Source organism: Bombus pyrosoma, linkage group LG15, assembly GCF_014825855.1.
Source record: "Bombus pyrosoma isolate SC7728 linkage group LG15, ASM1482585v1, whole genome shotgun sequence".
NCBI classification, from domain to species: domain Eukaryota; kingdom Metazoa; phylum Arthropoda; class Insecta; order Hymenoptera; family Apidae; genus Bombus; species Bombus pyrosoma.
Window position 1 is genome coordinate 2,230,954 of NC_057784.1, and position 14,568 is coordinate 2,245,521.

Here is a 14,568-nt window from a genome sequence, read left to right on the forward strand (position 1 = left end):
GAGTGTATTTTTTGGCTTCGATTCATATAGTCGAGTAACATTTTATACTAACTCGTCAAACGTAGTACTACAAATTTTACGTCTTAACATAGCATCATTTCTAACACTATTATTAATATTTCTTATAACAATATTATTAATATTTCTTAACATAGCATCATTTGTAACACTATTATTAATATTTCTTATAACAAGTTGACAATATGTACCTCTTTTTTTTTATCCGAAATCTCGAATATAGAGATATCATTTGTTAAATCGTTTATTCTAAGTCCTTCGTCATTTTGTTTCGTCTCTTCGTCATATCATTGTACCGACAAAGCATTCGTTTGTTATTTACGAATTATTCGAGACCATCTTAACAAATCAACGATGTATAAACAAAATTAACATTTCATATTAACGCATCATTTACAAATTATTCGACGTTTGAAATATTTTGAAATGGACAATATATACACATTCATATACTGGATATCTCGTTGAACGCTATAGCTCAAAAACGCTGACCAAGACCATTCATATTTTCTAGTTCCATTCATCGCGAGGAAGATTCACTTGTCTTTTCTTTCTCTTTCTACCTCACTCGCCGGTTCCCACCGTTTCTGGTAAGCCTATCCATCTCGTTCGGCGCCGTACTCGTCGGTTTTCTTTCCCGTTTCACGCTTCAACTAGCTCCTACGCTTTATTCGATATCATCCTCCCTCCTTTTCCTTCTTCTTCCTTCTGGACTCCTTCTATTCCTTGTACAACAAATAGACAAACATCAGACGGCAATTGTTGTTAAAATTATATCATGCGTTAGTTCGTCTACTTACATTTGTTCGCATTCCAGCAAGTTTCTGCTGCAGTAGCCGATATTTTATCTTTATATTTCTCTTCGTTGCTCTCGTGACGCGACCGTTAAAAAATCAAGCAAAACGGTTCGGGCAAGCAAGTTCATCGTATCCCTACTCGCTAAGAATAACGCCGCCCACTTTAGCTCGTAGACGGTTCGGGTGCGTTTGGGTCGTGTATATGTTTCAACTTTGCTACACGAGAGACCACACGTGAACTAAGTCTCTAGCAATTTTACTCCCGTCGATCACGTTTGCGTACAGTACTCTGTAAAAGTCTTGGGCGATTTTGTAACAGCAATTAATCGTTCGCTGTATCTCGTCACTCTAAAACTATTCAAAAATGTTTGATTCTTACCATGTTGCGATTAGTACGATAAGAAACGAGATACATCGTGTTTGAGATCGTAAAATATGAAATAGTATACCATTTCTTTTTCTGCAGAAAGGATAGGTTATGTTCATTGGAAGGATGGTAACGAACTAGTTTCCGTTGATGTCATAACCACAGAACCAGCGTAACAGCGTGTTTCATTACACAGAAATTGAACTCAGCATACAATGAAATAAAATTGTAGCGATGACTTGGTAACGTCTAACAAAAATATCACGTATACGAAGTATGGCTGTGAGCGCGAAGTTCAGAAAAAATTGACTTGATCTAGGGAACCGACATTGGCAAGTACGAAACTGGGATGGCATTACATAACCTAGCAACAGTTGTTTCTTTTTAGTCAAGATATAGCTGAAAGCAATAACAGTTGGATTTTATTTAGAAACTCGAGAACACAAATTTTTAATTAGCTATAACAAGCTTACATTAATCATTTCTAATACGACATTAATAATCAGATCAGATAACAATCTCGCTCAACAAACTCGAACTGCTCGAAGTCACGTGGATCGATTAACAAGAACGAGAGTAGAAATTTGAAAAAATATTCCAGCCTAAGTAAATGATAATGATTTCTCAATAAAGTGGTGGCAAGTTATTTGAACTAATCTGAATTGAGGCTTCTTCTGCACGCTACTGTACATATACATAGACAGCACTAGCTATCACATGTAACAGAAATTTAAAAGAAATATCGTATTTAGACATATTCACAGGCATCTACCATTCGATGTAATATACAGTAGATACCAACTCTCATATGATATTCTACGACCGAAAAGTTTGTTAAAGGGAAGAGGAGTAACGTTGTCAACGAAGCGAGATCTATTTACAATTCGTTATTTGCTTTTACTAATCGAGGTTACCGTGAACCACGTTTTCGGTCGTTTTATCGCCATTATTTCCTTTCGACGAACAATTGTTCAGAATTGTTAGAAGAGGAATTTTTCATAGATACACGTCAACGACATAAAACGTGTACGCGATACAGGCCGGGCATCTATGCGGTGGTCTCCCTCGTGAATGCAAATGCTTTGCGTTCCTTCTAAGAAAGCCGACTGGAAGGTAGGGGAAAGACAAACGAGCGAAAGAGAAGGAAGGAGGAAGGGAAGAAGTGAGAAAGAGATAAAGCAACGGACTGTCATTGGCGGAGGTTTCCCGCCAAGATGCCCCACGCCAGGCTAACCGGTTTGTCGAAAGGGCCGACCGACCAGCCTCTTTTGGAATATTTCTCAGCTGATCGCCGCAACATTCCCGCTTTTTTTCCACCACCATCCTAGTCTTCCCTCCAAATTTCTCTCTTCCTCTCTTTTCTTCTACTTCGTTCTTAACCTTTATGTTCGATTTTACGAATTAACCGTGCAATAAACCAAAGGAAGAAAAAAAGTAGAATCGACGAAGTAGTCGAAGAATGAAGGAGAGAAATTCGAAAGACTCGTGATAAATATATTGAAAAATATATGAAAAACTAAATTGAGTCTCAATTGGAGTATTTTTTGAATCGAGTCTTCAGGTAGGTGTGAGAAGATGTTGAACACTTTGTGTAGTACCTGTGTCTCGCGGTCACGAGGATCGTTATACTTACCTGAAACCTTCAAGAAAAGAGCCCACGAAAGGAAAAACGGCACATTTCGTTCTTTTGGTCTATTTTGCTTTGTTGCCGTGTGGGACCTGTCGTTAGAACGTAGGCTATTGATGTCATGGGCCTTTTATTTATAAAGTTTCCTTCGAATAAATCCACCGTAGAATTCCATTTATCAAACTACAGATCATTTTCTGCGGTTGTCTCGCATTTTTTTTTCTCATACCACGTTACAAGAAATAATTGAGCTATTGGCGTGCACAGACTGCCAAGCAGTTTGAGAGATTTCTACCAGCTTCTTACTAATTTAAGCGTTTTGTTAATCGTCATTCTTTTTAAATTTCCCCACTTTACAAAATAGCGAAATCCAAAGAGCGAACCGCGAACTTGGGACAGTTGATCTAATGGTGAACCATTTGAATCAAAATTCCAGTGAAGACTATATATATATATATATACTTGCACGAAATATCTTGTACCTTTTATATTCATTCTCAAATTTGTTTCGAACTTTACCAATACAATCGTGATAATCGGTCTCGTTACGGTGCTAATGAAATTTCGAAATGTTTCGTTGAAAGGTAAAGGTTTTTACAGGTCCACGAACGCTTCCGTGAGCTGCTGTATGTATGTACAGGAATATTTAGCGTGAAAAGATTAATATACAGTAAATACAGCAAAAAATTAGTATATTGTATAGTACTGGCATAAAAGGCATTTTTACAAATAAATGGGTACTTTCTGGGTACTTTAAACCACAGAGAGAAACAGAGAGAGAGAGAGAGAGAGAGAGAGAGAGAGAGAGAGAGAGAAAGAGAGAGGAAGATCATTATCCTATAAAAAAATCATGTTATAAACAAAAGTCACAAATTGCAAGTACTTCAGAACGAAATTCAGCCAGCGAACGTGCAACATTGTGATGAGAAGAAAAGACCGAAGGTAGTCGTTCGATGTCGAAAGTGTGCGGCGATCAACCGACTCGCGTTTGATTATTTGAACCGTGATCGTCGTAACGGTTGGAGGCTAAAACGGTGAAGCGGAGATAATGAAAAACAAGCGCGATTCGTTGGATGCGCGGACAACGTGCGTGGACGTTCGTTGCAACTCGACCGGTTAGCGTGAAGAAACGAGACAACGAGGAAAGTAGGAATGAGCGCGGGAAAAGGTAGCCGCGATACCAACGTCGGTCTAAGGGTACGAATGTAAAGGGAACGGAATGGTGTTTACGCCTTGACAAGGTAGGGGGCGAGATGAGAAGAAACGAGACGAGAAGGAGACAACATGAGAGGAGGCGAGAGCTGATGGGTCGGGACAGGCCAGGACGAAGTTACAGTGGCACACGAAAGTACTTGAAGAAACTTTTTCTCTATATATTGCACGAAAAATGTTTTATTTCATTAGCACTGTAACGAGACACGGCCGTCGTGATTACATTGGCAAAATTTGAACGGAATCTAAAAATCTATGTAGAAGTTTACTTTCCAGTAAATGGAAAGCACGTGCTTCCCAAATATCGCCAAATTATATGGACAGTCAGCTATTCGCTATGCTAGCAAGCCGCGATATATAGCGAAAGCATGATTAGCGTCAATTGTGTACTTCTGTAATAAGACTATTATTCACGAGGTATACTAATTTTTCAGTAAATATATGTTTGCAATAAATGTCTTGTAACTTTTATATAGATTTTCGGATTGGTTTCAAATTTTAGTATTACGATTATGATAATCGCGTCTCGTTACGATGTTAGCGATATTTCCGAAGATCTCGTGCAATGTACATAGTGTATTCATAAAAAAAAGTTGTATTGCAAATGTTTAAATACTTTCGTGAGCCACTGTACGTCGCGTCGCGTCGTCAGAAAGGCAAAGCTGGTGGGAGATGGGGCCAGGGCCGGGGCCGGGACTGGGGCTGAGGCGAGTAGGCCGACGCGCAGCAGAAAACAAGCGTGGTCTTTTAAATCGGCGGCTACGAGGGATTTAAAAATGGCCGAGTCTGCCTACCCTTGACAGCCGTCCCTTCAGCTGGTCGGGCAAATACCATCAGCTGACCGGTTTTGGAGGGAAACTGACTGAGATTCTCGGTGGTTTTGACCATTTCCGCGAAACGACCCAATACCATGCGCCGTTAATTGCTTTTTTCTTTGTATACAGACTATTTATCGTGTGTCCTTATTCAGTCCGTGATTTGTATAGAAGAAGGACGGACACATTGACGACCAAGAATACTATCTTAATGCTTTCAACGGTCTACAATACGAGATTTTCCGTTTGTAACTTTCCGACGTACTACCTACCGAGAGTTATCGGGGACTCCGTTCTTTCTTCTCATATTACCTGTGCACACGTGGAACAAATGCAAGATTGGATTGGAAGCGAGTGGTATTGAAGGAGCACGTTAAAATAGGATGGTGTATTTATAAATATTTGAAACAAGCGTATATGCGTATTTGGCGGAAGCGAGGAGGTAGAAGTAGCGCGAATTAGCGAGTATACGTGTGGTCATAGGATGTCTTTTGTCATTCGAGATCAAAGGAAAGGAGCTGTTATCCGTGCACATACACGTAGCTACTCTCCGAACAGGTAGAGGGGAACAGGTTGTTATTCGTACTTATACGATTCACTCCCTCACAGGTAGCTGCATAGCGGCGGTAACCAACGAGCTGGACCAAACCCGAGAGCTGGTCGAGAAAGAAAGAAATCGGATGCATGCCTCGGCGGCTCGTTCCGGGGGATGAATTTTATTATGCCCTTCTTATAGCTCTTTCCTTTTATACTCGTTCCAAGATTCAGAGATCGTTATGTTCAGATCGTATCAATCGATAAGTGCCTTCGTCTTTCTTCTTCTTGGGCGCGTGTTATCAACCTTTCGCGCGTTTCATCTTTATTCCGGCTTCATCTTTTTGGATCGTCTTATATTTTTAAATAAACGGAAGAAGTATTTACGTGGGTTGGTTTGATGCGCTTCTCTAATGCCGCGTCGGTTGACCGTTGCGCAACTTCCTCCTTCCTCTCGACTTCTTTCTCCAGTATCCACTCGGTGCCTGTTTGTCTGCATGCCTGCATGTCTACCCATACTCGTTTCCCCATCATCCCGTCACCTCATCCGCCTCATCTTCCACGCTTCTCGCGCCCCTCTCTCAAACACTCCTTTCGCCTCTCTCTTTCCGTATCTCTTTGCTTTCTTTCCTCCTTTTCTTCCTTCTATCATATCTTCCCCACCCACCAATCTTCACTTCGTTCTTTCGTCTTTCTCCTCCCTCCGACCCTTTTTCCTCTCTTTCTTCTTTTCTCGCGCGCCTTTTTTCTCCCACTCCTTTTTCGTTTGTTCTCTTACTATTCTTCTGCCATCTCAGTTCTCCGTTTATCCGTTACTTTTTCGAACCGTTTTTACTCCACTCGTAACGGTGGAGTTCGCCCCCAGCAACAGCGCCCTTCCAACCAATTTTTTCTCTCCCTTCCATTTCCTACATTAAGCCTCCTACCACCCACTCCATTTCTCTCTGTCTCCCCCCACTCTCGTGCTTTCTATCGCGCTCTGTCGTTCGTTCACGCGCCAATCGATCGTGTGCTTACATAAGCACAAGCATTTAAAAAACTAGCTTCGCGCAATATTTCGAACGGTCCGTAACGTCGAACGTTGGAGCCTCGCTGTATGTAATCGGTTATAAAGTGTATTCGTGTACCGAGATCTTAACGTCCTGGTAGAGGTGGCTTTGTGCGATGCGCAAAACGAGCAATTTGAACGAACGACCTTCGAACGCCGTGGTCTTTCACATCCTCACTTAGTAACCGAGCTAGCGTGAGAAAGTCGCCCCGGGGATGAACGACGTTGGTCACAGATTTTCATCTGTTAAAAAATTTCGTTTCTTCGTGAGTCGTGAAAAGCTGGCTGGGAAAACCCCTGTAACTCCACAGACTTCTCTGTAGACGAGCTGAGTCGTTTACGCGCGAAATTTCACTCGTGAATTTCTTCCAGGCGTATTTTCGTTTCGTACAAGAACTAATCGCATATTGGGCATTTTTTCAGATTTTTTAACAGCCTAGAGTAGGAAAAAATTAGATAGTCTAATAAATAATAAAAGGTGATTTTATATCGAAAGGGCTGCTCATAGGACCTACGCTGATTAGACGTTTTTTATTCCTCTCGATGAGTTGTTTAAGCATCCAAACGCTCTTTTTAACGGCCTGTATTTAAGCGATTAAGAATCGGAGTTAATCGGCGAGTTGATTCGTCCTTCCCAGGTTAACAGGTTAAGACCGAGACTGAAGAATATCGATTGATGCTTATTGTTTCGTTGCTTGATGCAGACGAAACCTGTTGCAACTAGTTTCATTGTGAGTGAAATATTCGAGACTGCACGATACGCGGCCAGTATAGAGAAATAGAAAAGAACGGCTTTCTGGGAAGGTCGTTTTATGAGAACGGTGCGGAACAGGTCCGAAGGAACGTCGTTGTCGTCTTGAAAGAAACTAAGATTTCACTGTGAAGCGACAAGAGAGGCCAGCAAACTCAAAAATGGGAAACTGTGGGAGGTATTAAAAGAAGATTTTGAACTTCCGTAGTGCTTGGCTGGCACGGTACATGGGTGGTAGATCGCTTTGTCGGGGAGTTGAAAAAGAGAAAAAGAGAAAAGTTGAGCCGCGTTAGAAGCATACCAAAGTGATCGTACCATCGTGACAGATCGTACTCTTTCCCTCTTCGTCGTTGTCATTGTTCAGAATCATACAAGCGGATGAGAAAATGAATCGAGTGTGACTAGACGACGATCGAGCTGTTTATTTGCCAAATCTTGTGGCTAACTCCACGAACCAAGAAGTGGAGGAAATTGACGGAATTATACGAGACGAGGTTCGATGTCGATCAAGTGTATCGACGCCAAAAAAAAATGTTTAAATCTCCAACTTTGATCTGTGAATGGTCCAATTAGACTGGAAGTTTTACATGCAAACGATACGTGTGTATATATATATCTGATAGAAAATAGGGCTGTAAAAGATTGAATATTACCATCGACGATATCAATCGTATCGTTTAGACTGGCACAAAATACCAGAGGCGTTCCGCAAGATAAGAGTAACCGGAGCATTTAAACGGGAAGCGGTTGCGTAGGGACTGTAAATACGCTAATTGGGACATGGTCACAGCAACGTGCTTTAACGTCGGTTTAATATCCTCTGGAGCTGAGGGATTGGATCAAGTGGATATTACTCTTTTTCTGTTTTAAACGAAACACGGGCTAGAATATATCGTGTCGGAGCCAGGCCAAAACGACGTTAGCATCGCTTCCCTCTTTCCCTATGTACTGTCGCTATTATTCGCATTTAAATACAAATTATACAAATTATACAAATAATTTTCTCCAAATACGTTGTACAACCGAATGATTTTCAATCGTAACTCTTCCCGTTTGGTATAGAGGAAGCAAGCATAGAAAGATGCAAGGCATGTACAATGCATCGATATACAAGTCGGCGGGAGTTAGCGGGAGTTGGCGGGAATAGGTAGGCGGGAATTAATACCCGTTACGTCTCGAATAAATCGAAGCTAGTATGCAATCTGTTTTTTATTCGAAATGTTCGCCTACATACTGCTATCAGTATTCTCCTTGAAAACAGGAATCTTTTCCTTTTTCCTATTGTACCTTCTCTGTATCTCCATCCCTTATCGTCATTCCTACCATGTTTACATCGTCGCTTCTTTCCAACACTCTGTTTTCCTTATCCCCTTGTCAGTAGTGTTTCGCTCTTTTAACCGGAATCTTCTCGCCCCTATTCCCTATTCCCGTTTCCAGATCCGTTGATTTCTCTGCCCTCTTCATCGCGGCCTGTTCATGTCTACTTTGTACGCTAGTTGCTTGGTTCAATGTCGAGTCTGTTTTCCCCAGGGTTGGAACCGAAGTCGTGTCGGGGTCGTCGAAGCCCGAGATCGAGAACGAGACCGAATCCGGAGCCGAGTTCGAGACACGGCAAAACAGTGTGTTCCATGGGTGGTTGCTCTCTTCTCTCTCTCTCTCTCTCTCTCTCGCGCGCGTGCACGCACGCTCTCTTTTCCCCTTCTCTTCTCTTCTCTCCTCTTCGCCCTTCACTCTCGCTCTTTCTCTCTCCAGCATGTACACACACTTGTACACGCGAGAACGCTCGCCTTCCCTACCTCCTGGTCTCGGTCTATCTTTTTCTCTTTTCTTCGTTCCCGTCGCACCGTCGCGAACCTCAGCGGTGTCGCCTCTCCCCACTATAAAAGACCACGACCGACCGTTGAGATTTAAATTCCTCTCTGGGTGGACGGAGAAGAGTCTCCGGCCTGGGAACGGCGGCAACCTTCCTGCGCGGGACGAGGAGAAACTCATCGTCTCGCCGCTTTGACCGTCTACGCCGTTCGGTCATCGTCGTTTTTCCCTCCATTCCTTCTTTCGCGTGTTTTTGGGAACCGGCCCGTTTTGCGAATCGTACTTTTATATATAAACGTACTTTCTCAATTGAAGATCCTGTAAAACAGCAACAATCGGGTCCTTTTAACTATTGCGCGATACAGGGAATTCGTTACACCTTCCGCGTTATTTCTTTCGCGTGTTTTTCACAACCGGCCGCCGTTTCGCGAAACGTACGTTAGACGCATTTGTACGAACGTATTTCTTCAATTGAAAATCCAGTAGAACAGCAATGACAGTGTTTCTTAACATATCGTTGATATATCGCAAGTAAACGTGCATATTCATGGATAAATGCTGTTATTTCCTGTATAAGATAGTCGGTTGCGCAACTTGATTTTTCCATTAAATAGCCGGTAGACAGTGCGTTAACTGTCGCGTGATACGTAGATAAAATTTGGCTTTTCTTTTAATTCGCAAGTATCATTGTCATTCGTGCGTCTTCGAATGCAGTGATTTGCGATCTGACTACGATCGTAGCGAATTGGATGAACGGAATTTTCAATACACGAAACACCTCGACATTTCCAGCGGTTGCGACGTAATAATAATTACAAATTCCGATCGTCATTGACAATTTTTACACGTTCCTGTGAAAACAGTTCATCACACGTATATTTGCAGGAAATTTTAATTTCAATTTTTATGCTCCGAACCTGCCTCTTGTTTCAATAAGAGTAAGTTCCTTAACTGGTCAACATCGGAAAACGTAGTATAAAGCTGACTAGAAAGTTCTTACTTATATTAACAACGACTGTTAGTCTCCTTGAACTTGGTGAATTTTCTCGACAATGAGACACACGATTGGTTCCACGCCACAAGGGGTCCATGGGACACAAAAAATTAAGAACGTCCTATCTTCTTGTCACGTTTTCTCCCGTTATACGTTTGCAAGATATATGGTTTACTGAAAACAGTCGGCGAGAAAGTTTGATCTCAATCGAGCAACTGCGTAAAGTATATCTGCATGCAGGAAGTAATTTCTGTTAAAGTTATCTGTTAACATGCGTTCAGTTCGAGCGACAAAGTTCAGTTGGCGCGTACTGAGAGCCACGTGGAACGCGTAACGATTTGATCGTTTGGAAGTTCGTTAGATCGTTCGCGTACCGGCTAGTTGGGGAGGTGTACGGTTTACGTGATCGATCATAGTCGACTTTCGCTTGGGTAGTAGGAAGCGTTACACGCCCCCATATAACACTTTCGGCCTCCCCCATGAGGGCACTGTGTACCGTATTGTCTAACGCTTGGCTCTTGCGATATGCTATACGGGTGCAGCTGTTACACGAGCTTTACTCGCACGTGAATAATCGATGAACGCGAAACGACTTTCTCGCTGGGATAAATCGGCTCGTATCGAACGTCCACCAACGTTCTTATTCGGGGTATTCCATAAGTCGTATTCGCAGGTAGATCACAGGAGAGAAACGTAATCAGTCGTATACTATACTGTCATAAATCATGCGGATGCTTGATTGACCGGTGGTAACAATATCTTATACGTGCGATAATAAATTAAAACAGTGGTGTACAAATACCCTTTGTAGCCACTGCATAACAATTACGAACGCGAAACATACAACGATATTTATATGTGTATAAAGAAAATTGTATCCTACATCTTTTAACGCGGAGAATCGCATGTTTTTCTGGTTGTATCGAAATTTCAAGATCGTTCTGTATATTCCTTTTTCTAATTTTCCAGTGATTATTTTTTAATTTCTTCCCTACTTTATCTCTTCTGTATCATCAGCGCTTTCTCTCTCTTTCTCTTTCTCTCTGTTTCCCCGACACACACATGCATATGCGTGTCGGCATCAGTTTAGCATTGGCGAGATTGTTGATAATGCTAAAAAAGATAAACGAGAGAGGAAAGATGTAGCGAATAAACGGGTGATAGAGAAAGGCGAGAAAAGTGCGAAGAAGCGAGAGAAAGAGAGAGAGAGAGAGAGGGAGAGAGAGAGAGATTGCGCGCAGGAGAAGGGGGCGGAAGAGAAGAAGGACGAGGGGAGAGTAAAAGAGATCGAATGATAAAGTTCAGATGAGCGAAACGAGGAAGAAGAAAGGAAGATATCGTCGCGATATTTCGGTTGCGGTTAAGCGTCGATAAGAGTTGGTGGTAATCCCAAGGTCTGGGTTTGCGGGCACCGTTGCATGGCTATTCTCAGAAACCTAGCTGTTTGAAGCGCGCCAAGCCCCCAAGCTGTTCATGTGTTTCTCCGTTTAACTCGTATGACAAATTCTCTTCGTATGTTAGTTCCATACATTATAGTTATTTCCATATATTAGCTTGTTGTATACCGTTAATCCTTTAAGCGAGTTATATCTTAAACAGAAATTTCTACAATCTACGAAAATAAAAGTTGATGAGAATCGCGATAAAATCAAAATAAAAGAACAAATTCCAGCATAGCCATTCCTAGACAGAATTTGATACTGTCGTCTCTTTGTATGGAGTGTACAATTGCTTACAAAACTCGAGACCAGGATTAACTCATTTTTGCAAGAGTATATGACATTGTCGGGTGTTGCACGAGGCCATAAAATATGATATTTCGTTAGATCGTCTGTGGACATTTATTATAAATGTTCATATAATGACAATAAATGTCAATAAATGAGCAATTTTTTCGATGGAGCAACTCTTCCACGGAGTTGTAAAACGTTCAGAGTATTATTAATTACTCGGTATCCGTGTAATGATCATGGAGCGCGGTTGGACGAGCTGTTTCTCAACTTTTTGGGAAATTTTTGGAATTAGCACACGCCGGCAGAAGGTGGAAAGGTGATACCAGATTATAGCTAAAAAATAGCATATAAAGAATAGATGGGTAGCGGTTCGACAGGGGGTTGGAATTTTGTGCTATTTAGCAGGTAGGCGGCGCCGAAAGCCGAGTGATCCTCCTTCCTTTGATCAATTCGCTGAGAAATTTTTAGGTTTACCTTCTTCTATTGTGTAAATAGAGGTAGAAGGCCGAACACGATAGACAAAATGTAAAGTAAGTGGCAATGAATTTTATCAATGTTTTCGAATGATTTCAAGAAATATTTAAAAACTATTATAACTATTTATATTATAAAAACTATATAACATAAAAGATATATTTCTTTGCTTATTCATTTAATTCTTGCCTTTCGGCTTCGAATGATTTCCAGTTTCCGCTTAACCCCTGTACATCGTTTCTACGCCGTATATCAGTATGTACTATTTTCTTTTGTACTATAATTTATTTTTCTATTTTGTATCCCTGTCCAGTTTAATCCGTCTTACGCTATATAAAAGAATATAGAATTCTATTTTTAAAAAGACAACGGGATTTTCCATTATTCCACCATCACCGGTCCTTTACAATAGCTAACTAGCTTGTTTTGACAAATTTCACGACGGATTGAGGATAAATACCTCAGGTGATTAAACGACTCCAGATTAACAGTACACCACAGGTATTATTTCCTACCTGATATTACCTGAAACATACGTGATATTTCTTGAATGATTCTAAACGATGGGTTTCACAACGATGAGAAACAATAGTTCCATGCAATTCTAGAACCTTTAAAACCGTCTATAATTAACAAGTTTCACCCCAAATGACGATGAATAGAAACAAAATCTATGAAGTTTCAAATTTTACCTCTCGGTTTACCGTCTTAACGTAGTTCTTTTACCTTTCTTGTTTACTATTATATTGCTTCGTACCTTTACGCATCGTTCAATACCTGTCGACCATAATGTCAAGGTACTTATTATTTTCCGACAATATATCTTAAGGCATCTATTTCAATATTTTGGTTTAAACGTTGTATTTCTTTAAACCATATGCACAACTTTCCGTTGTTTCATTGTAACTTGTCTTCTAAAATAGCTTAGCAGGTTATTTTGACAAGTTTTACAAAGAATTGAGGGTAAATACCACAGGTAATTGAACGACCCCAGATTAACAGTACACCACAGGTATTATTTCCTACCTGATATTGCCTGAAACAAAGTTGATATTTCTTGAAGGATTCTAAACGATAGATTTTACAACGATGAGAAGAGTAATTAAATGCAATTCTAGAATCTTTAAAATCGTCTATAATTGGCAAGTTTCATCCCAAATGACGATGAATAGAAACAAAATCTATGAAGTTTCAAATTTTACCTCTCGGTTTACCGTCTTAATGTAGTTCTTTTACCTTTCTTGTTTACTATTATATTGCTTCGTACCTTTACGCACCGTTCAATACCTGTCGACCATAATGTCAAGGTACTTATTATTTTCCGACAATATATCTTAAGGCATCTATTTCAATATTTTGGGTTAAAATTTGTATTTCTTTAAACCATACGCGCCTTATGAAGAATTAAAGATCTTCGCAAGCAATCCATTGTTCTTGTTTCCATTGTTAGAGTTTTCCAATAAATGTAAAGAGTAGATGTCCTGATACTGATGGCCGGAGTGTACCTCTTTCTTCATTTCGTCTTCCATACTTCTCCTCTTTTCACCTTATCAGTCCTCCTCATTCCTTTTACTCTTTACACGTCGCGTCTCTTCTTGTCCATCTCGTTTCTGCCGCTTCTTCACTTCCCAGGGTGATTATTTTTTCTGACTTCCCCATCGTCTTCATCTATCCATCTAAAAGAGGGGACTTTTGATAGCTGTTAGCGAGGGGTTCGAGCAATTTTTATTCTCCTCTCCTCCTCTATATGTCTTTCTTTCTTTCTTTCGACTGCTTCTCGGCATATTGCGAATTTCGATCTCCTGTACAGTGCATCTGCGACGGCTGCATGTATCGGAAGAATAGCAAGAACGACCAGACTGTCTTCTACACCCTTCAGGATACCGAAGGAACAGATGATGATCTCGTTTAGGAAGCTGTAAAGCCGTCTTGTTCTCTAGAATGCTTTACGCTCACGAGGTCATTATCATCGGCACTCTTCTAATACATCCAACTGTCTAATTGCTAATTAAAATCAGCATATTTTTTCAACAATCTCTCGTCCTTCTGGTTATGAAATATGTTCGAATCTCTTCACAAGAGTATCAAAGATTATTATTTCAAAGCTAGGTTTATTTAACCCTAATACGATTCCCGAACTATATTCGTTTTAAGTTTTTTTTTAACAGAGAAAAAGAAGTTTCCATAAATCCTTCGAACTTAAAGGCCAATAAAACATTTGGCATTAGATCTGCCTAACTTACAGATCCTTTGCAGTTATATTTTGTTGCTTATTTCCTTTATATTAACCTTTATATTAATATATTAAGAATCTTGCGATATTTGAACTTTTGTCTTCTATGATTCACGTGCCGCTACACTTTCCTTCCCGTAGTAAATTTCTATA

General features: G+C 40.6%; 1 protein-coding gene and 1 long non-coding RNA gene across 7 annotated transcripts in view; one reads left to right on the plus strand and one right to left on the minus strand.

Annotated features, from left to right (window-relative positions):
* The window catches only part of LOC122575454, a 29,983-nt gene that overhangs the window by 6,913 nt on the left and 8,502 nt on the right, over positions 1–14,568 (plus strand). For 2 of the 5 annotated variants that reach the window (XM_043744405.1, XM_043744404.1), the window contains exon 3: positions 533–608. The exons of the other annotated variants lie outside the window; for them this stretch is intronic. In XM_043744405.1, coding sequence (XP_043600340.1) covers positions 533–608 — 76 coding nt within the window. The remainder of the gene's footprint in view (positions 1–532; positions 609–14,568) is intronic. 5 annotated transcript variants of the gene reach the window in all.
* Positions 5–8,691, minus strand: LOC122575512. Of its 2 annotated transcripts, none has more exons than XR_006319446.1 (3): positions 1,265–8,691; positions 819–1,169; positions 5–743 (listed from the first exon to the last, which is right to left on the minus strand). It is a non-coding gene; the product is annotated as an uncharacterized LOC122575512 (long non-coding RNA). The 2 variants fall into 2 exon arrangements; XR_006319447.1 differs by having other exon boundaries at positions 819–1,114; positions 1,195–8,691.